Below are 26,357 nucleotides of genomic sequence, written 5' to 3' on the forward strand. Positions count from 1 at the left end.
CAATCAAACCTACATTCACTGCATTTCAATTGGCCCTCGCTTTGGATTTCAGCATTTTGAAATCTACATCCTCTCTGCAGAAAAAGGTCGTTCTGTTCGTGAGGATGACAAGCCGGAGACCCTTGGGTACCCACTGCAGTTACTTGTGATCCCATCAAATAGTGGAGGACCCAAGAATCAGGACTGTCAGGTGCTTGGTGAGAACAGCTGCTTGTAAGAGCTGATCTGTTGCTGTCCAAATTTAAAAAGATGAAGTGTGTTGTTTGCTTTAGTTATATACACTACAGCTTGACAAGCAACAGCACCTTCTGCTCTCATCCAGACTGAAACCCTGACTGGGCAAAACCAGCTGAGAATAAGTTCTCATGCTTGCATGGTGAACAAAAGCTCTGTAGTGAGGGATTTAAATTTCCTAAGTCTTCCAGTCGTGGTCTAAAATGTTTCCCATAAACCAAAGAGGACAACACAGGTTGGGATAGCCTATTTCTGTGCTAGGGGGTATTTTCCTCCCTGAATTCATTGTATGAAATGTTTACATGCTTTTAATCATCTTTACTGTAGGACAGTGCATGCGTGCATGTGGGAGGCATCTGGCAGGACTTGTGATATGAATGTTATTCCACTTTGTTATATGTATATAGATATAATTTAATAATTGCACTCCTCAATTACATAATTAGTATAAGTAGAGATAATTACTTAATGAAGGATGTAGATCTTGGATTTATGATTAGTGTTAGTTACACTGGTTTGAAGCCTTTGAGAAATGGACCAAATTTTTCTGAACACGCACCTTTCACACTAAGAACTGTGTTGCCTCTGTCCTAATTTCTTTGATAAAGGTATCTGTTGCACCTGAAGCATTAGCATTACTCGATAGCTTGTGCTGGCTCTGAAATTTGTGTGGGGCTGTCCTGTAGATGGGGCAGTACTGCTTTTTTCCATTGTTAATTTCTCTGCATATGATGTGCCTGCCTTTGGAGGTGAAGAAGATTTAAGGCAAGGTTTAAATGAACCGTTACTTACCTGAAGGTTACATGGAAAGGGATGCAAAGATGAGAAATTTCACCAAAAAAATATCAAATCTGCTTGCCGGCTGCTTTTTATAGTACTTTTAGCAGTAGGTACAGCAATTGTGTGAGCCAGATGATCTTGCTGTTTGTGGAGCAGTTAGTGATTTTGCTAAGCTTCTCTAATGTAGAGGGAGAGCACTATTGTTTTCCTAAGTTATGTTCTTCTCCATTTTATATATTGCTTGTTACACCTCTGAAGGTTGTTCTCATTGCAAAACTTTGTAATGCTCTGTGATAAGATCAATATTCTGGAATTATGTGCCCTCAGTAGAACTTCTGTTGCCTGTCTTTACAGAGTGTTTTCCCTGCCTGACTCAGTCCTTTAAGGCAGGGGCTACCTTGCTGGTGAGGTTAGTTACTGTTTCCCTGCTGGAAGTCCCACTGCTTCACATTTGTAGAGCACCTGTTTTTCTCTTTCCTTCCTGAGGGTTGAAGGCAAGAAGAGCTGCCTTTGTGTACCAAATCCAGGCTTGCAGTGAGAAGACCTTTAAAGACGGAGCAACATAAAATTTAACTGTCCTACTTCTGGTTGCAAAGTGTAATTTCATTAATTCATTGAATCTGCTTTCTCTAGTGCATATCTTCTGTTCAGAGGAGCCCTTTGTTTTGAGGGTTATAGAGAACAAAGCCTTGGGCATATGTTACAGCAATAGAAATGTTTTTAATTCTGCTCTCCAAGTGATCTATGCATGTCTGACAGAGGCAGGTACAGAGATGGAGCAGATATACAATGGAGGTTGGTTGATTGCTGGAGGCTTGACAGAGCTCAGTGCACAGTATAACGCTGTCTGCTCAGAAGTCTTGTTCTTAGTATATTTCTGAGCTTTCTCTAGAACCACAGATCAGGACTCTAGCAGCTCTCTTGGTGTATTTATTTATCAGCATCAGTTTAGAATTTGCTTACTTACTTTGCCTTACCCACCTTGTTCTTTGCTTTGCTAAGAAAGCAAAAAACCCTTTGGTGCATTTGTGTGTTCAGGCATTTTGGGTTTCTTTCTTTTCCCATGCCTGAGTGGTCTTTTGGGATTTGATAAGAAAAGTAACTATCCAGCCACCCTACTCTCTTCATCTTCCTCCATACCAGTTTACCTTACTAGCAGTTAGTAAGCTCTTAACTCTGTACAGGTGTCTGACAGAGTTGTCAGAGTGATGTCTCTTCTACTATTGTTGCTGTGGCAGCAAAGTCCTGAGCCAACCCTTCCAGGAGAGTGAAAGCACTGAGTTTGCTGTGTACTTCCCACTGGAGACAGTGCAGAGATGCTGCAATCCAGACTGCAGAGACACTGGAAGCTTTGCTTTTAGTCTTTAGTGTTTGGGAGTGATCTTTACTCTCCCTTATCAAATTCTGTTACGTTGAATTTCTCTGGTTGCCAGGATATCTGTGTGTACATGGGCTGTCTGTCCATGAAGGCCTTAGAGATGCAAATAGCAGGAGATATTTTACTGTAGTACTACTGTGGATGAACTGTCTCTTGTCTCTGTTTGTGTCCCTTGGAATCCCATTTAATGCATCTCAGCTTTCTCAAATGGCTGCTGACTTAAGTAACCAGTAGCTGTGTTGGGAAAAATAGGCTCTTTATGATAGTTTCTGAAGAATTGTGCTTAGCCTTCTGATTTTGGGCTGCTGCCCAAATCCTTGGGCAGTTAGCTAGGGTCATGGTGTTTGCCTGGAGTCAGAGCAACCCTTGCCTGCTGCTGGGCCACACAAAGCAGCAAAGGGCCAGCTTCTAAGTCTTCCACACCAGTATTTTGTTACAGCCCTTACTGTGTGACAAAAACTGTAAGCAACCTGTATCTTCTGAGTGAAGCTTACAGTAGGAGCAGTGATTATATCCACAAATGTGTGTAATTTGCCAGGGCAATTGCTTTTCCTCAGTTTGTATTCTGATCTGCCTTCATAGCTATACTAGACAATTTTGGGTCTGTGAAAATCCAGCTTCACTACTGCTGATAAGTAGGATGCATTTGCACTGAATGAATTTATTAGGATTTCTGCCTTGTGTTTCTGGGCAAGTCTTATCTCTTATCAGCTTTATTTTCTTTCAGAAATGTGTTGCAGGGAGATGCTTTCCTGTTAATTTCCTGTATTCTGTGGCTTATTGAGGACATGCTGCCATTTCTGTAAATAAGGTTTCTTTAAGAATCTAGAATTTTGAATATTGGATTTTGAAAGATACTCTATGGTTTTGTCTACCCATCTTTTTTTCTGGTTATTCTTTTAGAAGTTAAATTGCTAATTATTTTCCCCTTTTCTCTAGGTGCTGTGATTGGGGATGGACAGTCAGCTGTGGCCAGCAACATTGCCAACACCACCTACCGGCTCCAGTGGTGGGACTTCACTAAGTTTGATCTGCCTGAAATCAGCAATGGTAAGTTGGAAAAGACACCAGTACCTTATTTTGAGTCTGTGCTAACCAGAGCTAGGGTAAGCTCTAGGATCTTTCAAAGGCAGCTGTATTTTGCAGGTCTTGTTTGTCATGTTGCATTGAGAACTGTAAAATGCTTAGTCTTTTGAGGAAGCTGACTAAAAGCTTGTAGAGCTGTTCCCACTCTATCTACCTTGTGTATTCTTGCTATCAGCAAATCCATGTGTAAATAGGGCTTGTTTTTTTTGTGAGCCTTTTCATGGCCATACACCATTCTCTTAGAATTCTGTATTCAATGTCTTCATTCTGCTACTAACAAGTTTCTAGAGAAATATTGTCTTTAAATTAGAGCCTGCTAATGAACTGTGTCTGATTTCTCAAAATTATTGACATTAGTATGTGTTAAAGTGCTGCAATACATTTGGGGAATGAGGACCCTAGTCTGTTGCTTACCATAGTGCTGCAAGCCCATGGAAGTAGATGTACCTTCTAGTCATTTGCAAAAGCAGTTATTTGTTCTGTTTCTCAGGCAAAAGCTATTTCTGAATCAGGAATCTGAGCAATATTGCTGATTTAATTTATTTTCTCTTGCATTTTGTGAAAATTAGACCATAGCTTCACATGTGCTCGATGGCATAAGCTAGCTCTCATGGTGGAAAAGACTTCTTTATGCAGGCACAAGCATGTTTGATACTTGTGGTCAGCTGATCAAAGAATGACATTTTCAGGGCTAAAACGAACTTGACTAGAAAGGCTATTTTTAACCCAGAGTGCTATCCTGATATAGCTTGTTGCACAGCTGCAGAAATGTTTGTGGCAGCCTGGGATGAAGAAAGGAGGTAGATATTCATGAATGTTTCTAAGTGCAAGTGATTTTTTAGCTTAGGCCATCTCTGTGCATATGTGAAATTCACTGCTTGATTTCTCAGCAAAAGCAGATTGGGTTCTACTTTAAGGGAATGATATTTTAGGGAGAATAGGGATTCTGTTTTCAGAAAGACTTCTGCTTTCACAGGTAGTCACTAAAATGAATTGAACAGAACTCTCACAGTCCCAGCTCCATGTGTTCTGTATTTCCAGAAATTGCATATCTGACCACAGATGTCTCTGTGGGGTAGTGTCCTGCTCCTTAAAGAACCCACAAAAGAAGAATGTATGGTGACACTCCAGTAGGAGAGATGCAGAGAATCAACATCACAGAATCAAAGGATAGTTTTGTCTGGAATGGAGTTTTAAGCATCATTTTGTTCACTTCCCCTTCTATGAACAGAAACATCTTTAAATCAGGTTGCTCAAAGCTCCATCCAGTCTGGCTGTCGTGGTTTAGCCCCATGCAGCCACTTCCTCACTTCCTTCCTGCCCCCTCAGGATAGGGAGTACAAGCAGAAAAAGGCAAAAACTCCAGGGTTGAAATACAAACAGTTTAATAATTGAAATAAAGTTAATAATAACAATAGCAATAGTAGTAACAAAAAGAGGGGATGAGGAGGGGTGAGAAAAGAGGGCGGGGAATAAAACCAAAGGAACACAGGTGATGCACACCTCACTACCCACTGACCAATGCTCAACCCCTTCCCAAACAGCAATTGGCCCCTTCCAGCAAACTCCCCCAGTTTATACACTGGGCACAATGTTCTGTGGTGTGGAAGATCCCTTTGAATAGTTTGGATCATCCATTTGGACCATATTCCCTCCCTCTTTTTGCTCAAGGCCAAGTTTTGCCACATGGTGGCAATACTTTTGGAGGTCCTGTCAGACTCTGGCACAGAATAAAGATGGAGTCAGAGAGGGAAGCAACTTAAATTCTTCGGGACTTCTCTGCAAGTTGTAGAGTGGTTGAAGAGTGTTTCAGCTGCTCATAGCTTATTTTTTTGCCTCATCTGGCTGCTGAGGAGAAGGCTGTTAATTAAAAAAACCCAACAACATAAGATGTTTGTTTATAATTTATAAAACCCCGTAGAAATTAAGAACCATCTGCTGCTCAATACATCAGTGTTTCAATCTTCTCTCTTTTACCTGCCGGGATGCTTTTATTCTGAAAAAACTACCAATTAGCTGGAAAGTGGGTATGGCTTCTGTTGTCATTGTGTCCTTCTTGTGGGCCACATTCCAGCTACAAGTCCATCCCCACCCCTTTCTGACTCCCCGTGCTGCAATTCATAGTACTTGGCTTGTCCATTTTGTCTTACGACCATTTGGAAATGTTCATGGTTACTCTTCTTCTATATGCTGAGCCAAATCCTGGCATTTCTACTCTGAAGCTTATCTCCTTCTTCCAAGGTGTAGTAGGGATGTATGAAGATGTAGCAGCTGTGCTTTTATATTAAACCAGGTATTTGCCAAGCTTGCCTAGGCACAGAACAAAGACAAACTACAAGTTTGCCTAGGTGCACAACTTAGAGATGATAGAGCATGGTGCTAAGAACATGAATTTTGTGGATTCAATCCCCATATGGGTCGTTCACTTAAAAGCTGGGCTTGATGATCCTTGTGGGTCCCTTCTAACTCAGAATGTTCATGATTCTCATATTCTCAAATGAGTAACAGTGGAGTGGTAGGTTGGATGAGTTTTCGGTTATTCTTCATGATATTGGAAATAAACTATTTTCCAATAAAATATTTTCCCAGTAAAAGCATCTGACCTCAGTAGCTCCTCTTTTTCCTCCCATTGTTTCCTATAAATCAGAGGTGGTCCTCTGAGATACTCTGCTTACACAGAGTGGGCTATTGTACCTCCTGGGACTGGCTTAAGACAAAAGTGGTTTGGGAGTTCAGGCAGATGAAATGATGCAGCTGAAGTCTGGGACTGCCTGCCAGCTCCTCTCTCCATCAAAGCAATGACTCTGTATCCAACCTCCATCTCTGAGCAGCTCTTCTTCCTGTAACAATTAAACAAAGAAAAGATAGCTTGGAAGTAGGATGTTTTCCACTGAGGCGGATGCATCTGAGTAAGTGACAGCAGCATGATTAGTGCAGTCCTGTGATCTCAGTGTCTGGGCCCCTGCACCCTTGGAAGCCTTGGGCTCAGGATGTGGCTCTGCAGCAGCAACCTCACTCAGTCCTCAGTCCAGCAAGAGCTTACGAAAGTGGATCCTGGCAGTCATGGGAAAGTGGCTGTGCAGGGACTTGTGGAATTTTAGTCTCAGCCCTGTCTTTCTCTGTTAATTGCAAAATGGAAAAAGATAGCTTCACATTTCTTCTCTCCTTTTGCCAGTTTTGCTTTTAATAGCTTTGAAATAAACATGACCCGGTCTTATATTGAAATTGTCAGTCATTATCAGCATTGGGGCGGAGAATTTATTTGACAGCAGAGACAATGCTATTTCTGCATTTATTTCATATTCTCCTAGAGAGTGTTGCATATCCTTAAAATTCCTGCAAGTATTGGAAATGTAGGCTACTGAAAATATAGGCTTTTCACAGTAAAATATTTGAAGGCTTTCTCTCTTTATATTTTTTAAAGTAGTTTCTCTCATGCTACTCACTGCTCATAATTTCAGTTTCTTGCCAGTTTGTAGGGTTGAACTGGTCTCATTTAGGAATCAGGAATTTGTCCTGTTCAAACACTGGGTCTTGAGGAAGGTGATTTGATCAACACTTCCTGATGTCAGTGGAACGCAGGGTAACTTAGTAAAAGAAAAAAAAAACTAAACAAATTTTTATATAGGAGCAGCTGTTAAGAGAGTGCCACCTCAAAGGGTGGCTAGGAACGGATGGTGTGTCCAGCATCATTTTCCTTTGGCAAATAGTGCTATTGCTGCTGCCATTCCAGGCTTTCTCCAGCTTCAAGCATAATTAATGTAGGTGTAAGCACTCCAAGTTGGTACAACAGCTTGATTAATTTGTTCTCTGATGTTTCTTTTGATCTGTTCTCTCAGTTCTGTGGTTGCATTAATGACAAAAGAAAACAGGAGATGAAAGGGCAGTCTTCTTGCAAGTATTTTTCCAAAAATAGCAATAATTTCCCCCCTAAAATCTTTATTTGCTTCATCTTCATAGATGAGGCCTCAGGCTCAAAGAAATCAAATAGCCACTGGTTTTGTCAAATGCATGGGTATGTTTATCTTTCTCATCTCTGGAGAACCTTGTAAGTGCTGTCCTTAAAATGAAACCTTGCTGAGATTCCCACCTGTCATATTTAGGCTTTTTCTGATTGCACAGTAGGCTCTCTTGGTTCCAGATGTAGGTGCTACCTGAGTCCTCATCCTTTGTAAATGAGGGCAAAGCAGAGAACCATAATGCCACTGTGAATCAGGTAATGAAAGACTGAAATAAGTAGCACTCTGTCCTGTTAAGCACAACTTGCATCTGTAATGTTTTTCTAGGAGACATTCAACATATTCAACAGACTTTAAAAACGAGATTATATCCTTTCATATTGGTGGTCACTGCTCACCAAAAACCTCTGTGCTGTGCTGGAAAAGGAGCAGGTGTGAGGGGGGAAACCCTGTAGATAGAAAATGAGTGAACATATGCTATATGATCAACTCTGGGTGACTGGTGATCCAAACCCAACATTGTTTTAAAAAGACATACGGTAAATCCTAGATGAGGAAGAGGATTAGAGAGCTGGAAATTAAAAAAATAGCCATGGAACTGTGAGGATATGTACAAAACATGGCAATATCCCCAAATCTGTAAATGGTACAGAAAAAATTCAAACATTTCTTACCTTGCAAAAATAAAAATGTGGGATTTTCTCTTAGGAATATCCAAGTTTGCGTTGGATTAACAAACCAAAACAGACTTCAAAAGCTGAGAAGAAACATGGATTCTGTACTGTGATTTTTCAGTAGTTACAGAGAAATCAGTATCTGTCCTCTCTAAAACTTCTTGTACCTCTTTGAAAAGCAGGAGTTCATTAATACAGAATGGTCCCTGAGCTAAATAGGTCCTGTTTAGGATCTGTCCCTGGACCTGTTAGAGCAAGTCCACAGGAGGGCCATGAAGATGATCAGAGGGCTGGGGAGACGCTCTACTATGAAGACAGGCTGAGACAGCTGGTTTTGTTTAACCTGGAGAAGAGAAGGCTTCAGGCAGCCTTTTGGTACTTAAATGGACCTTAGGAAAAAAGTGGAGAGAGACTTTTTGCTTGGGCAGATAATAATTTTAACTAAAAGAGGGTAGATTTATGTTGGATATTAGGAGAAAATTCTTTGCTTGGAGGGTAGTGAGACACTGAAACAAGTTGCCCAGAGAAGCTGTGGATGCCACATCCCTGGAAATGTTCAAAGCTGTGTGTCATGGGGCCCTGAGCAACCTAATCTCATCAAAGGTCTCCCTGCCCATGGCAGGAGGGTTGAAACTATGTGATCTTAAAGGTCCCTTCCAACTCAAACCATCCTATGATAAAATGACACCCGTACCTGCTCTGAGGAAGCAAGTTTATGATCTTGTGACTTCTAATACTGAGCATCAAATGACAGTAATTTAGAATATTGAGAAGCCATGGCTATCTCATGGAAACTGCTACCAGGCCCCAGAGGTGCAGGACAAACTTCCACATCTTGCAGCATAGGAATAGAGAGAACAGTTCTTAGACCCCCCAAAAATGGACTGAACTAAATTTATTTTTTTTTTCTAATAATCAAATTTTTTTTGCAGGGTTGGTGGTGGGGATGTTTCACAGTTGTATCTCTAGCAAATGCTCTGCATGTGTGCTATGCTTATTTTCTCTGTTGTCTTCTTGCTTGGCTCTCTTTTAAGTAAAGTCTTGTGGCTGTGAGAGTCTCAATACTCACCTTTTTAGTATGTTCCCATTCCCCCTTTTTTTTCTCCCAATTTTTTAGATCACTGCTGATTAGAGTACCACTAAAAAGGAATTGATGAGAAAAGACCCCGTATCCAAGTAGACTAGCTCCCTGCTGTCTTAGGCAAGCACATACTGTAGTTCCTAATATTCTGTCTTCTAATTGGTTAAGTTCTTTGCTCCTTTCATGTCTGTTGAAAATACTGTTCTAGAATCTTGATATCTTTGTTGAAACCTTTTAAAATCCAAACTCAATGTTTCTTTTACCCACTCACCTGGATAGTGGTCAGTTTTCAACATTATTTGTTGAAACAGATGTTTTTATGGCAGTTTCTGTAGTTTTTGAAAATACAGTATATGATTCCATTTCCTCACCCCCCTCCCCCTTTTTTGGGTGGGTTGGTGTTTTTTGTTTGTTTGGATATAAAATTCGTGTTTCATTTTCCCCAGTCATCTTCTTTGCTGCACATGTTATCATTTAGGGTTTAATCACTCTTGAACATGGCTGGCCCAAACTGTGCCCAGGGGTCCTGCACGTCTCCTCGGCACAAGGCTGTGTATCAGCACTGGTATTTCTGTTGGAATTGTGCTTCCTAGTGCAGTTTAGGATTGCTGTCACTTTCACTGTTACACTGGGTGATGCCTCAGTTTTTGCTACAGTAACGAAAGATTTTCTCATGTTTTCAAGTTCCTGGGTGAAGCAGAAGTTTATAAATGTCAACACAATCTAGAATTCTTTCATTTCCCTTCTGTCTCTGTATACTTCAGTTCACTGTGTGATCTGGTCATGCTCTGTTAATGAAATTACCCAGCTTCATCAAGAGGGTTTATCAACCAGCTCCACTGTGTGCCTAGCCCATTGATAAAGCTAATAAATAGGACTGGTTTTGGAATGAGTCACTCAACAAGAATCCTCCCAGTCTGACTGGGATTACAGTGGTCCAACCTGTTGTCATGTATCCTTTAGCTGGTTCACAGCACAGACTGGAGTCCTTGTGTTGATGCCCATCTCCTCTTGTGACATGAGTATTTAAATAAAGCCTAGAATTTTTTTTAAAAGGGTACATTTTAATTCTGTCCTTTTATTATTATTATTATTATTAAGCAATACAGTCTTTAATCTTTATTCTCTTGTCTTTCTGTTCAACTAGTTTCAGACTAAGCACTCAGGAATTTTGTCATCTTTTGAACCACCTGTTCTTTAAGGGCCTTGTGTATTTCATGTGCTGGTGTTGCAGCCTTGATAGTGACTACAATTATTTACCTTTTTCTGTTCAGCACCTTTCTGTTTATACTAGGCTTTACATTACTGTTTTTAGCAGTTTCAAGACTGAAAAATTAGTGGAATAAATTTAGGGTACAGGTGTAGGTGGTTTAGTAGAGAATGTAATTACATAGTCCACTTTACACCCTCGTCTTCTTTTTCATCAGAGTTTCCTAAATGGAACAGTAGATAGAAGTTGATACTCAGCCACAGAGGAAAGGAGTTCCCAGGAGAAATGTCTTTGAGACCAGAAGAATTAAAGATGAGGTTCAGTGGCTGCTTTAATTCAGCAATGCTGTAAGAAGGGCAGTGCTGTCTGCTTCCTTCTCATGACTAGTTTTTTTGCTGCTGCAAGCATCTGTGCAGCCATGGGTTGTACTGGGTTGGGAAACTGTTCTGGCTAAAAAATGACCTAGACAAGTCTGTAATTTCTCACAGCAGTTCCCTGATGCAGCTTTTTTCTTCTACAGAGGTGTTGGAAACAAAGGACAGGATTTGTCGAAGTATTGAGTTACAGCCTTAATTTGATTTACAAGTTTGGGCTTTCAGAAATATGCACAAAGTATTCTTGGTACTGTTACTTGTTAAATTAATGAAGAATCTAGACTACGAAGTGCCTTCATAAACTTGCTTGCCATTGTAGCTGGTCATATTAAAGGCCTCTTCTGGGCTAGGAATAATCTGATGGTTTAGAAGATCATTTCTGGACTGTAGAAATTGACACTGTTCTACATGGTGCTGTAGCTTCAAACATGTGAGGTGAGGCGTTCTGTCTTCTAGCATGCAAACTTTCTATATTGCAAACATAGGCTTTATTTACATTTTTTAAAATAACTCTATACTCTTGAGTTTGAAAATACTAGAACCTGAAACTTCCCTATCCAAAAATAGTGCATGCAGGTTCAGCTTCAAACCTCCTGAAAAACTGAAGTGCATTTAGGTTAGGCTGGTAGAGTAGACATCACTCCAGCCATGTCTTAACAAGGCATCACTGAACTGTTGGTGTAGATGGTGCTTGGAGGCCTTGGAACCACATTGTACTAGAGTTTTGTAGTCTTCATATGCAAGGTACAAAAGGGAAAAACACTTGGATGAGGTCACCCAGCAACTTACCAGAAGGGATTCAAATAAAACTATTGTTTTATGGATTGCTGCTCACTAGTCTGCTGAACAGTTACTTCACTGATGTGCATGAGTGTCTCAAATACTGGAGTAATTAAATGGAGGACCGGCTGGAGAAGTCTCTGCCCTTTCTCACTGACTTTATCCAAGATGAGTGTAGAAATCAGCTGTCAGAAATGAATGTCTGTATCTGCAGGGAGGAGTTTTTCACTCATCTCCTGTTTATTGGAGATGAGCAGAGCGGGAACTAGGCGCTCCACGAGAGAAGGGGAAATGAATTAAGGTGTACTGTTTCTAATGAGAATGCTGCTGGAGTTTGTCAGTGTCATGATTTGAGACTTGTTTAAACTGTGCTGTCCTTTGCAAAGGGTGTTGTTATGCTTAACAAAGGGAGGGGTTTGATAAAGTGCAATTGCTACTATTTATTGGCTGAAGGCTTCAGGAGGTGAGTAAATTTAATTTCCTGGGCTCATTGCAGTGTCTTATCTCCGTTTTGGAGCAAGTTATACATTAATCAGGGTATTAACATTTCATAAACTTTTGGAGGAAGCTAAATGTCTTGAGTGCCTTTTGTGTGTCCATTGTCCAGCATTAATTTTAAATCTTACTTTATTCTGTTCAACCTTACTACTTTAATCACTATTAATTTCTTTCTTTGCAGCCTCTGTGAATGTGCTTGTCCAAAACTGCAAGATTTACAATGATGCTAGCTGTGATATCTCTGCCGATGGGCAGCTGCTGGCAGCCTTCATTCCCAGCAGTCAGAGAGGCTTCCCTGATGAAGGAATACTGGCTGTATATTCTCTGGCACCCCACAACTTGGGAGAGATGCTTTACACAAAGCGATTTGGTAAGCATACAGCAAGCAGTCAGGGTAGGTGGGGGAGTGAGAATATCAGAACTTCAGCCTTCAGTAAGAAATGCAATAGCTTCAACATGAGTAATTGTAGCAACAGGAAACATTTGATTTGCCATCTAGCCAGCCACAGATAAAGTACTGCTGGGGAGAGGTTTATGATATGGTCTGGACATATCCAGACCAGTAAGGTGCTGGTATGGGGGAGCTGCTAAAGAATGGTTTTTATTCCTTAAAGGACTTCATTATCTTAGTGACAGAACACCTGCAGCAAGGAAATGTCTTACAAAATTTGTAACTTGTGGAGGTCTCCTTACTCTGTACCACTTATAAGAATGAGATTAGTATGGCATACTAATATGGCATTATGGGAATGCTAGAAGGGAATGAAAGAGCTGTGAGGATGAAACATGGGGCAGGATATCAACCCATGAGAGAAATAACCCCTTTTCTCTTATAGGACCTAATGCGATTTCTGTGAGCCTGTCTCCAATGGGCAGGTACGTTATGGTGGGACTGGCTTCCCGACGTATCCTGTTGCACCCCACTACGGAACACATGGTTGCTCAAGTTTTCAGGCTGCAACAGCCCCATGGTGGAGAAACCTCTATGAGGGTGAGTATATGTGTATTCTGTTTCTGTGTGTTTGCCTCCAGCCTAGTAGTTAGTTGTTGTGTAATGATAACAAAGAGGTAGCATGCTCCAGACCCACTGAATAATCAATATGTGAAGGAATTTATTGCAGATGTATGAAAACGTGGCAGGAGAATGTAAGTACAACAGAACTGTGAAACATTTCTCTTGTTTCAAATGACAAACAAGTACATTCCATGTTGTGGAATGCATTCCTAGGTCTAGACATCATTCAGAGTACCTAATAGGTCTTTTGTACTTTTTTGGGTGATAGGCATCTTGCTTGTGGTACTACAGTTGGCTTTGCTGAGGCAGCATATCAGCTGAGGCTTCAGGATCATTTTCTAGCATTCCAAAAAGCGACTAACCTCTAGGACAGCAGCCACCAGCAGTTTCAGGAAGGGTAGAAGCCAAATTTCGTATCGTACCTGCAAACTGAAGTTGATCATGTTTTTTTTTTTCCCAAACAGGCTTTGCTGGCTATTTATTAGCTAGTTCTTAATATATATATATAAGTGTATTTTGGCAATGGAATTATCTGTATGTTCTTCTGCTTTGTGGGACAGCTGAACCATGATCCACTCTGACTCGTTCAGTACCTGAGGGAAAACATTCTTCTTTTCACTAACTGGCAGAGTTCACAACATGTGTGTCTTGCTTTCCTAATGAGTGAAGCACAACAGCTGTTCAGTGATAGCTCTAGGTAGTAAAAGCCATGTCCAGTTCATAATGCACAAAGAGAGTTAAGGAGTCAGAACTAAGTAAATTCTAAAGCTGAAATTTGGGTTGGGTTCAAGTTCTAGACCATGTATTCATTCAGATGACTTGTTTTAGGAGATGAAAAATAAATCTTTAAACTTTTTCACTTTGAGGAATAACTTTACCATAGTGGAACATGAGAAATCTTTTTTCCCTGTCTTCTTTTTCTAAATGTTTTTTTTTTTTTTTAAAGGCCTCTCTAATTATTATTACTTTTTGGCCATACACTGTTTTCCCAGTGTACAAGGGTTGCAGTGAGGCATTTGTCTAGTGACCTGACACTGGGGAGAGAATTGTCACTGGGAGAAATTCCTTGATTCACCTTTGGATTCTGTAGTTGCTTTTCAGACAGGTTATGATTCAGAGAGAGTCACTTTATCAGCTGATTTAAAACTCTTGTTTATTGTCATAATCTGCTCCATATTATAAGGCAAGAGAAGATAAATGATGAAGGTATTGTTTGATGCTCCAGTCAGCACTTTTTCAGACCTGATTCTGAGCTACCATTCCGGTATAAGCCTCTCAAAGTAAGAAACAGAAATTAAAATGTATTCATGAAAAAAGTACAATTTGGTTTACAGGTAGAGTTGGTGAAAGTTGTGTGGATGTAAGATCACGAAGTGCATGGATTCAGCATTCTGTTAGGTCCTTTTAAAAATCTAGCTTGCCCTGGTACTGTTTCTTTTTCAGCTATTTTAAGATTCTTGTGAAATGTATATTTTTTTCTGCCAGAAACTGGAGTAGCCCTTCCCACAGTCTTTTTACCATATCATAAGTTAAGACAGAGAAGTCCTATTAGTGAAAATCACATGTCTTCCTCTCATCTGTCCTTTACATTTGCTCTTAACTCCAGTTGCTATGGCTTCTAGCCCTTACTTTTGGAGACATTTTTCTGTAGCCAGCTAAATCAGCAAGCTCACTGTCTAAATGTTTCATTTATATTTCTTCATCTCCATGTCTTCAAATGTTTGTACCCTTGCTCTTAGTCACCATTTAGTGAAGTAATGCTTTGTATTCTTTAATCTTCTCTAGTAATTTAATCTTCCAGCTTTCATTTTCTTTCTCTTTTGAATTCTCTCCAAAAAACACTTCTTTTTTGTGGTTTTTTTTTGTTTTTTCCCCCCTTGTTCTGGAATGTGTTTAAATGTACATAATGTGATAAGCACAGTTTTACCAGAAGGCCCACAGAGGGTAGTTTTTTTCTGTTTGTTTTGGACAACAGCCTTTACTTATGCAGTCAGAAACTATGGGGGGGGAGGATGGTCAGGTTTTGGGGGGGGGAGGTTGTTGTTTTGGTGCATTGAAAATTTTGTACAATTTTTTCCCACTCTTGCTTTTCAGACTTGCTCCACATCACTGCACTTCTGTCTTTCTCATCTGCTGTAGTTCTGTATTTTTTTTTCCTCCAGATGGATTACATGTATTCTAAAGGTTGCTTTTTTCATCTTGCACATGTATTTATAGCTTCCAAAAACCTTTCCCCCATGTTTTAAAATCCATCCAGTCTAGCAGGATTTGCTAGCTATATTGCTGTTTTCTCCTTTTCCAAATCATGTTTAAAGATGTTAAAAATGTCTTATTTCTGACTGCTTTGGACTTGGAGCTTTATACATGTGTGACAGGGTCACAGTTAGATCAGTTTGAGTTAATTTGGTTAAAGAACCTTCCTGTTGAGTGATGTTGAGTATTGTTTCAACATTTTGGTGTGCTGCTGGTTGTCTTTGTGCACTCCATAGGACCAAGCTTAAAAAGCATACAGCTGTTAATTTCATAAATACTACTCCTCCATCTAGTTGTAAAAATTAGTGCATTCACCACAGGTATTTCTTCTGCCTTGAGTTTTGCAGTAAGTCTGCTTCGTAAGTTTGTAATACTTTTCAAGGCATTCAAAATGAAAATAGAGTTTTAAATAGGAAACTATCATATTCTTAGCACCCAGTCCTTACAATGGCTGACATATTCATATACAGTTAAGTAAAAATCTGTTTATAGCTTGGCCAGCAGTACAAAAAGGTTTAGGAAACCTGGTGAAACTGTATTCTTTAATATCTAATTTAATATGCACCTTAGAGAGAATCAGAAAGCATTTTTGTTGCCTCTCTGCCAACAGCTTGTAATACAAAGCACTTGTTACTCAAACTCTTAATTAAAAATGAGTCAGAGCCTGTTTGAAGCAATATTTTGTGGATATTTTAATTATACCCTACTCCAAAACTCCCAAAAGAAATGCTAGATTATATTCTTTGCAAATTCTTGTAAGTTGTTTGACAGTTCTTCCTGCCTTCCTTCCTTCCTTCCTTCCTTCCTTCCTGCCTTCCTTCCTGCCCGCCTCCCTGCTTCCGTCATGGCTTTGGATTTGCAGTCAATGATCTGGGAGAGTAGGGCTTGACAATGTGGCCTCTAAGCCACTGCTGACCAGTGCAATACAATGATTATTTCTGATTCAAATTAACTCTTTTTCCACATCCTTAACTAGCGGTCAGTGGAATGCAGGTTTCTGTTGCTTCGAGAGTTTCTTTCATCTTGCTGTTAAAATAGAGTTTTTGAAGATGCAATTAATTAATTTTGTTACATGAAACTTTAATACATTTAATTGTACTAGAAATCCACTGGCCATTGATTTAATTTTCTGAGAGCTACAGCGTTTTTGTACTAAGCAGCACCTTGGTTATACAAGTGTACATTGTATACATCTTGCTGCTAGGGTTTCAGAGAGATTGGGTAGAGTTCACAACAGGTCAGGGCTGTCGTGATGTGACAGCTACGAATTTTGTTCAGAAATAAAGTCATGGATTGTCATTAAATGTGGTAGTTGTGAGCTAGAGGTTCATGCTTTTTCTGTTCACTCTCTTCAGATTATCCTGATTAGCATTTCACATGGAAACCTGGCTTTGCTAAAGAACAATTTTTAAACTTCAGTCTGAAAATCAAAGCTCTCTAGTAGTGTTGACTTTAAACAGAAGGGGTATGCATGAACGTTTAGTGTTTGTTGCTTGTGTTCTTGGGGGATTTTTTTGCAAATCTATGAAATATATCTGTAGCTGGAGAGTGCAGGGAAGGAATTGCTTTTAGCAGATACCTAGCTTGAGGGTAACACAGATAGCAGTGATGCTGGGAATTGTCTGCAGTTTGAGTTTTAGAGATAGAAAGCTTGGAGACAGGACTCCAAATGTGGAGCAAGGATAGGTTTTGCAGCCTGTTTTGAAAACAGGTGGAGTTTGTCTCTAAATAAAGTGTGTCTGTTTTCAAGCTGTTCGGTTTAGGGTGGTTTTTAAATTCCACGTGTTTCCAAGCATATATGGATGTTAAAGGACTTAGAAGAACATGAAATTAGAATCTTGTTTGGAGCTGAAGGTCCTTAGAAAGATGGGAAGAGTAAGGATCATACTGCCCTGGATCTGATAGCAGTGGGTACTAGTGTGAAAGGCAGCCAGAAGGTAGTTTTATTTCTAGCATTCACAAATGCTGATGCCCTTGCAATGTTTAATGTTTTCCATCCTATCCAGAGGAAGATAACTTGGAAATATCAGCAAAACATGATTACTGAAATTCAAATTAAAATAAAACCTTGAAAGTAGCTTTCAAGTTGAAGATAAAAAAAGTGAGGTAGGTGATAGAAAAATTTGATTGACATGAAGCTTAAGAGCAAATCATACAATTTGTGGGGATAAAGTGACTTAATGAATCCCCGTCTCAAATGCTGCACTTGCTTTGAATGTGGACAAAATTCAGGCTGTGGAGATCCAGAATTAGTTCTTGACAAGACTGCTGCTATTTGGGAAGCATTCCAATTAAGTGGTTGGTCAATAGCCTGGATGGAACAGAGTATGTGTACATTTCCATTGTAAACAGATGGAGAATTCCAAATACCACAGGAAGAAGGGCCTGAAACAAAAAGACTTGCAGAGTTTTAGCACAAAGCCAAGCTTTTTTTGTTCTAGCATATTAACTCTTAATGAGTACAATGCACAGAATATGTGAAAATATGCAGTTTTCCTGAGTGCTGTTGCATTCTGAGCTTCATGCAAGTGTCAGTAGAATTTATCCAGCATGGTCTGCAAAGGTCACTTACTGGGTGAGCTATGCAAGCTCCTGCAGCCATAATTGACCAAGCCTAAAGTCTGAAAGCAAATACCCTGCACATCTGCTTCACTGGGACACAAGTTAGTTTTATCTGAATCCTTGGTAATGTGAAAATAAAATTGATTAGGAAAATATGAGGAGATGGCTTAATGCAACACATTACCTCCAGTGCTGAGAACAAGAATAGTGTACAAGAAAGTACCTGCCTCTTGCTGTGCTGTTGAAGAACGTGTTGGTGTGGTCCCTTGGGTCGTCTTCTAAGAAAGATTAGACGTCTTCAGGTCAACAGGGTGATCTTCTGACAACTCCAAGTAGAACTGCAAATAATATGTCAAATTACTGCCCAAAGAAATTTTTCAGTCTTGGCAAAAGTCAAATGACAGATGTTTTTTAGGCTTTCAAAAGGCCATACAAAGTCACAGACTGCAGGCACCTGGTGATACTAGGAAGAGGACATGGAAACAGAACCCATTTTTGACTGAAATGGGAAATCCCTCCTTTTAATAGAGTGGAATTGTCTGGTTGAGACCAAGTACTTTATATTTTCTATGGATTGGCAGATTCTCTCAGGTATTTTGAGGAAAATAGATCATATCCAAAACCCATTTTGGTAAACACCGCTTATGTAGGTTGCTATAAAAAAAGTCTGTATTCAACATCACAACCTTGGAGGTGCAGATGACATGAAGATTTGCACAGATGTGCACATTTGAATATGGATGCAGAAATATGTAGGAATAGTATGTTGTAAGAGTTAGTTATATCGCTGTCTTGACTGATTCAGCTGTGTCTGCTTGAAGTCTGCTAAGACAGAGCTTAGAGGAAGCTAAAAACTCATTAGAACCCTTCATAAAATACTGTGTTAATATCTCATGTGATGTTTAAACATGGGAGCAATGTCTGTTTTAGTAAACTGGTGTGAAGAAAAGGCAAATGACATCTCTTCAGGATGTTTTTACTTCATGGGATGTGAAACTGAGAGCCAAGACATTTTGTTTAATATAAGATCCACTATTTGGAGAGCAGAGTTCTTGCAGTTCAGGTAAGGCCTTGAACCTGTTTGCCGCACAGTAGCTGCTGTTAGCTTTGGTGCAGTTTGGTATCTAGTTTTAACTAGATTTAAGAAATTATGGCAAACATCTGAGATTATTTATGTGCAGTGTCTTGCCAAGTCATTTAGGGGGAAGGGAAGCAAAGTAAATTATTACCAATTTGTATTGAACTGGACAGGGGCTGAGAAGAAATTGCTGTTTGCTATTGCATAAAATCTTTTTTCAGTACTTCTTCCTACCATGTTCCTTTGATTAAATTTGAACAAACTCTTTCCTCCAGTATTTATTCCTTCCAGACATCTAGGCAGCTGGATGACAGCCTCTTTTCACCTAGATGAGGATGCATGTAGCTCTGTCATCAACATATTGTTGACATTTGATCTTGTATGCCATTCTACTGAGGCTCAGCAGACAGAACAGAGTGGAATGGCAGCTGTGCGCAAATCCTTTGCTCTTGTCATTGGATTTTTAACACATTGTAGATGTTGCTGTTACAGTCTCAGCATGACATTTAATGAGGAATTCACAGATACTGGTTTTGGTTTGCAGAAAGTTAAGTGCAAAAATTAAAACGATTGCCATTCACTATTGCCAGAGAAATGACCGTATCTGTTAGATTGATGTGGCATTGAGAGCTGTTGGTGAGTTCTGCAAGAGACTAGCAGTGGGATACAGTCCTGTTGGCACAGTTCTGTTTGCTTGTGCATCTGCACTGAATATACATACACACACACGTATCTTATCTTCTGTCACTCCAATCCCTTTGGCATTCCTGTTTCTCTCCTTTTATCTTTCCCAACCATATGCATGTGCAAATGAAAGGATAATTGTTTTGTTTAACTATTTCTTGCTTACTCAACCCTAGGTTTCAGATTCAGGTTTGGACTGAATCCCCCTAAGGGGGTTTTTGGAGCGGTTATCCTGGTTTTACAGCCTTTGAAAGACAGGTAGTAAAATAATGAAGCGCTTCACTGCAAGTGTGTTATTTTCCTGAGTGAGAGCTTTGTTACCTAAGATGATCCATTTCTTCATAAGACCTTGTTCCCACTAGTTGTTTTCAAATGTAATAGTTGCATGGCAGGCTTGTGAAATAAAGCACCAGCTGATAATGCAAAGAACTCACCTAAAGAAAGAAAGGATTAGGTGTGCTTTAATGAGACTTCTCTGAATTTGAAATATCAGCAAGAAATTATCCTGATCTACTAGGATAAACCAACAGTCTTTTGCATTTGCAGAAAGTTTCTCAGTCCATCCAACAGGAATTTCTGATGCTGGCCTGTTTTAGGAATTGGATCAACTGTCCACAGTTAAGGTTTCAGTTGTTGCTGAAAATTAAGAGTTCTCATTTAATTTGCTGTGGCTCAGAAAGAAAAGCTAAGATTTTCTGCATGGACAAGTGCAGAAAAAGGCAGAAAGAGGTTTGTTATATTGGTAAAGACTGAAGAAGAAATTTATATATAATCCTATTGCATCTGAGGAAGATAAATGGAGTTGAAAGAAATTTTATTTGTGCTGAGCACTGGATGATAAAATCCATTTGAGGATAGGACTGACAAATCCAAAAAGATAAATGCATTATTTTTCACTTCTTAGATTCTAACAAAGATCTATTGGAAAGATGTGTATGTTGTTAGCAGGAATCAGATGTGGAGGAGGGGTTGAGCAGCATAGACCAACCTACCTAACAGGGAGAGACTGGGAGCAAGAAAGCAAATCTTCTCCCCCACCTCATCATGGAAAATGGGTGCCTTTTACTTTGTATCTGCATATAGACACAGAGACTCGCTCCTTCTAGAGGGGAGACTTGCTGTGTTTCAAAATGCTGGTATACATTGTCCTATGAATAAATGTATTGAGCAATCAGTCAGTTATCCCAAGGAGTGTTTGTTTTGCTTTGATTTTCTCTGCTTTAGACAAGCTAGACTTGAATTTTGCTGTAGAGGGTTCTGGAGTTTGTGACAGTGCAAGTCTTAAACCTGAATTTCATCATGTTGTGTGAAATTCATTAATAGGTGCCGCGGCGACGGAAAGCCCGGAGCGCCGCGACTTCTCTAGAGAAGCAGCCCTGAGAAGGGCTGGGCCGAAGCGCGTGTGAGCAGCTTCGGGCAGGCGAGTGATTCCAGCTCAGCTCAGTGGCGGCGGGCAGGCGACACGGGAAGCAGGGACGAGAAAGCTGGTCCAGCGTTCCACAAAGCACAAACCTTTATTCAGGCAGAGCTTTGGCAAAGAGTGCCAGCAACAGCGAATCCACCGAACAGGGGAAAACCCGGGATATTTATAGGAGAGGAGAGGGGCGGGGGGAGCCCGAGATACCTGTATCGGGGTGGGACAGCAGGGGGGAACACCAATGGAGCACAACAGTTTAACATATCTAACTCAAAGATACCTGGGAGCGATACATTGTGTCTCTTACAGAGAAGTATCTTGTCTCCAGGGCAGAGCCAGGATCTCGGGCTCTGTGGGCTCCTCCGCACCCACAAATAGGCAGCAAAGTAAAAAAATGTAATCTGAGTAAAAATATAGTACTATTTATTAAGGACATCAGGTTAGAATGTCTTTTTCTTATTATACTTCTGGGCCTTCAAAAAACATGAACTAATGGAATGCATAATACAAGTCAGTGATGCAGGCTTACTGGCAAAGGACATGTGGTGTATTCAGTGGAGTTGTAGATGCTTTATAGAAACTTACCTGATGCCTTGGTGTCAGAGATAAGCTAGTTAACATGTTTGCATTATAAAAATGTCGGGTAAGATATTTCAGTGGTAGCACACTCTTGGGAGAAGGCAAAAAAGAAGATAATTTATTTTACCGCTCTCTTGACAAGGTTCTTGCAATCAAAAAGAATGAAGTCAGATTTCCCCTGCTTATGCCTTCATGCTGTCACTGCATCTTACCTACTGCTCTGGCAAATACAATTGGAGTTCATAATTTTCAGCATTTGTTTTAATGCTCTTTGAGTAGTTTCAGACTGTATGTAGGCCTTGCTTGGAGATGTATTTTCAGTGAACTTAATATGGTGTTGTGGATTGGCTGTGATTTTAGGGCTACATCTGAGACATGTTTCACATACCTTAGAATGAGGCTAAATGAGGCACCTCTGCTGGCCAGAGTCTCTGGTATAGCTGCAGTTGCATTGACAAAGCTGTGCAGCCTCTGCAATCACTGTGGTGGTATAACTCATACCCACATGAAGAGCACTTTGTTTACCAATACAAACTTTGCATTTCTGGAGGTGAGAGGTACAATTATTGGTTGCCATTACAGTTATTCTCATCCAGCAGAGATGAATGATCCTCTCTGAAGCTCTTGCTTGGCAGCCCAGATTAGAGTAGCTGTGAAACCATGTATTTTACCAGTCCTCAAAGAGGTTTCTATAGCATTTAACATATCAGATATTTCTTTCCCTGTGTGTTTTCATTGTCTTTCAGCCTTTGGTGACAGTGTTAATTCAGTTGAAAATTAATAATTATGTTTTAGGCTGGTTATTTACAAACCCACCTGATCTGCTTCAGGGATGGCAGGATCTCTCCATGTAAAGGAGACAACAACTGCACCTCCTCCCCAAGCAGTCTTTATCAAGGCTGATCTAATAGCCAGATTACTGCTTAGGCTAAGCAAAGGTAATGGCTTGAAATTTATTGGCATCTCAAAAGCAGATGGATCTAGTCGAGAGCAGAAGTGTCTCTATTGAATTAAAATAGATAAAAAGCCAAGTTCCTGTTGAGTTTTCCTACCTGCTTGTGCCAAACTTTCTCTTCTCCAGCTTCAAAACATGTTTGTTCTTTCTCGAGTGCCAGAGAGAAGAAAGGTCTCACTCTGCCAAACAAGTAGCTTTCAGCACTCCTCTGCTTTTCATTGCTCTCCTTAGAGGTGGGAAGGCCTTGAGCAAAGAGGTGGCTGTGCAGATGATGTGATGCCTCTGCTTTGGCCAGGCACAGCGCTGCTTGGATCAGGAGAGTGGTGCAGTGCTGTGGCCAGCTGGCAACAGAAGCACAGACTTGGGGCAGCCTGCTGCTGCTTTGATGACTGACAGGATCCTGGTGATTGCTCTGCCCAGCTTTTTAGTGTTGCCACATCCTAGAAATGGGGGGGGGGGGGAAGGTGGAATTTCAAGGGTGTTATTAAAAAGCAGCAGCTTCCCTAGTACAGAATGGGAGGGGAAGACAGAAGGACTAGCTCAATAACGAGGATGTAGCAGAGACTTTTGGCAAAAAGTTTTCTTAACCCTCCAGGGCAGGTATAAATTAACTGTCTAGCTCTGTGCTTATGTATTGTGCCCTGGGCCTGTCAGCTTGACATTGAGGAAGAGATCATTGAGAAAGATTCCTTGAGGCTGTTGATTCTCATGCAGCCTCTCCTTGGCACTCTGCCATAAGTAAATACGTAAGTTCCTGGCTGTGACAGGTATGACAGTACTGATGTGAAGCAATGACAAGTTGAGGGAGGGGAAGCAGCAGCAGTGGGCCTTTGCCCTCCAAATGCAGCTTGTTTGTTGAATAATTTGAGAGCCTACTTTTTTCCTTATCTTCATGCCTTTATAGCCCTACTTTCTTTGAGCTGTCCATTCCTACGGCTGTGAAGCAATGAAAGGAACTTTAGAAAGTTCAGTGCATGATGGACATGCCCACTCCTGTTGAGTGAGAATGGAGAAGACACACCAAAGAGATAAGTAGTTACTTCTAGTACAATTTTTGGAAATAGAAAAGTGCAGACAAAAATTGCTCAAACAAATCTTTCCCCCCACTTCATGATTACGGGGATGTAAAATGGAAGCAACCAACTTGTTTCTTTAGTGAGTTGCTTACCCTTGGTACAAGTAGCCTTTTGTGTGGAAGTTTAGCTACCTAGACAGTTTTTGTTTTTCTAGAGGAAGACTTTTTACCTTCCTGGCATCCTCTGAACTCAAGAAGAGATGGATTCCTTGAAATGACAGAAGACTGCTGGAATCCCCAGCAAAGTGTGGAGGGATCACCAGAGACAGTTTTCTACAGACATAAGTACAGGTCAAGCAACTGTTCTGTGTAACTCAGGCTGGATCATGGGGTCCTAAAGGGAAGTAGTAGGACCTGTCATTTGTACTGAAATGATATTTATATATCGCTGTTGTTGCAAGAAGAGAACAGCTTGCTATACTTTTGTTACCTCTTAGTGTTTAAGCTTCTGGAGGTATGTTCTGAACCTCACACTCCTCAGACTTCACAGTGTTTGTAGTCAGAGAAACATACCATTCAAAACTATTTCCAAAGAGCATCTGGACATAAAGGTAGCTCCGACTTTGTAAAATGTTGATTGCCATGTCTAATGGTGTGGTTGTGCATTATTGAATTGGTAACAAGTTACTGAATTGGTAAGAGCAAGTTTGACATTGGTTATGGTGAAGAGCATGGAAGCTTTCTGTGACTGCTGATGGTGATTATGGGCTGATAATGTGTGGTGCAATGTGATATCTCTTAACCAAAAGTGCTACACTATTAAAAATAAGCTCTCTGGAAACTCTGATACGTGGGCACCTTAAAGATCAATCACCGCACTTTTGTGACAGTGATTCTAACTGATTCCTGAACCCTTGGCCATCAACATGGCTCTTAAAAATAGCCTGCAATTAATCTGTGGACCAGCACTAATGAAAAGAAACTGTTCAATTATCAACTTTATGCATTTGTATTGTTAATTTTAACAGTTTGAGGGTTGGCAGCAATCACTTGACCTAGAAGCTGGAGAGTTGTGTTTATGTAGGATTCCTGTAGTGACCTGAGTACTTTTCCTAGAAGTTCAGAATTACAAAGCCTGAACAATCCATAGCAAAGAGGTATGGTCAGTCTGTGGTATGTTTTCAGGCTGGCTACTTTGGTTGAAACATCTCAGTAACTTTTTATAAGATTTAACAATAGAAACAAGAAGACAAAAAAAAAAAAAAAAAAAAAAAAAATTAGCTGTGATCTATGGCAAATAATGCTTCCTGGCAGAGTTCTGACCTTCTTTGAAGAGAAGGACCTGCTGATGTTGAAGGAACTTGAATTTCTTTTTCCACTCTGTGTATAGAGTAGGGGGTCTTGCTAATGGATGCAATTGCAACAGACAGTCTGTATGACTGCATCAGATTGATTAGCTGGGTCCTGGTTACTGCTGCGAGTGGTGATTATGCCAGTACAGCTGCTTTCTCTTTTTATGTACTAATTACCACACGCACGGATGTCATCACCCTTAACACTGCATGGAGTTGTCCCATTAGCGTGGGAGTGGGAAGCAGCAGGGGAGGGGAGCTCTTCAGCGTGACAAGCTGTTTAGAATTGAATGGAGTGGAATGATGAAGCAACTATTCTAATGCAGAATTTTAAAGCTATCTTGTCTTTGAGATTCAGCCCTCAGCCAGCACTTGCAGGTTGTCAAAACCAGACTCATGTCCTTGGAGGAGTGTTTTCCATGGGGTGCTGTTTATTTCAAAGCAGTAAAAGCAGTGAAGCTCAGCTGTAGCCAGCAAGTCTCTCTCCTTGGTGTGGCTGGTTATGGAGCGTGTGGGACAACACCTGTGCAAGCTGACCTGCCAGTTGGGAGAGCTTGCTACTAGCCCAGGAAGGTGGTGGCTTCCTGAGATGTGACAAAACCATTCTCAATAGAAGAGAAACTGTTTCTGACTTGCCAAAGAAGGGTATGATAGAGGACCTTTGCAATCTTGAGAGATTCAGAATGCTTATTTTATGAATTTATGCTTCTGGTTCCAGCAGACCCCTCCCTTTTCCCTCTTTCCTCCTCCTCCAAATCCAGTCTTCCCATCTGAAAGTGCACCCTAATCTCCATGGTAACAGGTGTTAACCATGGTACAATCTGATTTTCCCCTTGCCCTTCCCTCTCTGCTGCCCCAGCAAGCAAGGCAGGGCAGGGGAACGGGACCAACATGTCAGAGATGGGTAAGGCCGTTTAGCTAAACCCCTAAAGACCTGCTCCTTCTGCTCTAATGCTGAACTTCTCTGAATACACTAACTGCTGAGTGATAGCCAAGGCAAAGAGTGACCAGCTTCTGCCATACAGAGAAATGCTTTTTCCTCATCTAATGTGACCTCCTCAGAGGAGCAGTTAAATTTGTTACTGTGATGGGAGATAATGTAGACATATTGTTTTGCTCTGACTTACTTTGTGTGCATATAGGATGGTCAGGATGAAGGTTCTGGGTACTAGCTATTGGAGGGCACACAGTTAAGTAATCCCTGACTCATGCTTCTCAAGTTAAATTGTCAAACAGACAAGATACGCAGTAGGCAACAGAGCTATGGAGTAAAATGGCCCCACTTTGTTATGATAGCTGATAAGTCCCATTCTCATGGCTTCTAATTATTTACCTCAAGTCATGTCAGCAGTGCAGTAGTTTTTGATTTGCATTCCCATCAACATTTATCCTC

At 40.6% G+C, this 26,357-nt stretch overlaps 1 protein-coding gene across 3 annotated transcripts in view; it reads left to right on the forward strand.

Annotated features, from left to right (window-relative positions):
- AMBRA1 (autophagy and beclin 1 regulator 1) overlaps positions 1 to 26,357 on the forward strand; it is a 129,793-nt gene that overhangs the window by 73,379 nt on the left and 30,057 nt on the right. For all 3 annotated transcript variants that reach the window (XM_058845095.1, XM_058845102.1, XM_058845110.1), the window contains 3 exons: positions 3,332 to 3,442; positions 12,236 to 12,424; positions 12,891 to 13,045. In XM_058845095.1, coding sequence (XP_058701078.1) covers positions 3,332 to 3,442; positions 12,236 to 12,424; positions 12,891 to 13,045 — 455 coding nt within the window. The remainder of the gene's footprint in view (positions 1 to 3,331; positions 3,443 to 12,235; positions 12,425 to 12,890; positions 13,046 to 26,357) is intronic.

This window comes from Poecile atricapillus, chromosome 1 (assembly GCF_030490865.1).
Source record: "Poecile atricapillus isolate bPoeAtr1 chromosome 1, bPoeAtr1.hap1, whole genome shotgun sequence".
NCBI classification, from domain to species: Eukaryota; Metazoa; Chordata; class Aves; order Passeriformes; family Paridae; genus Poecile; species Poecile atricapillus.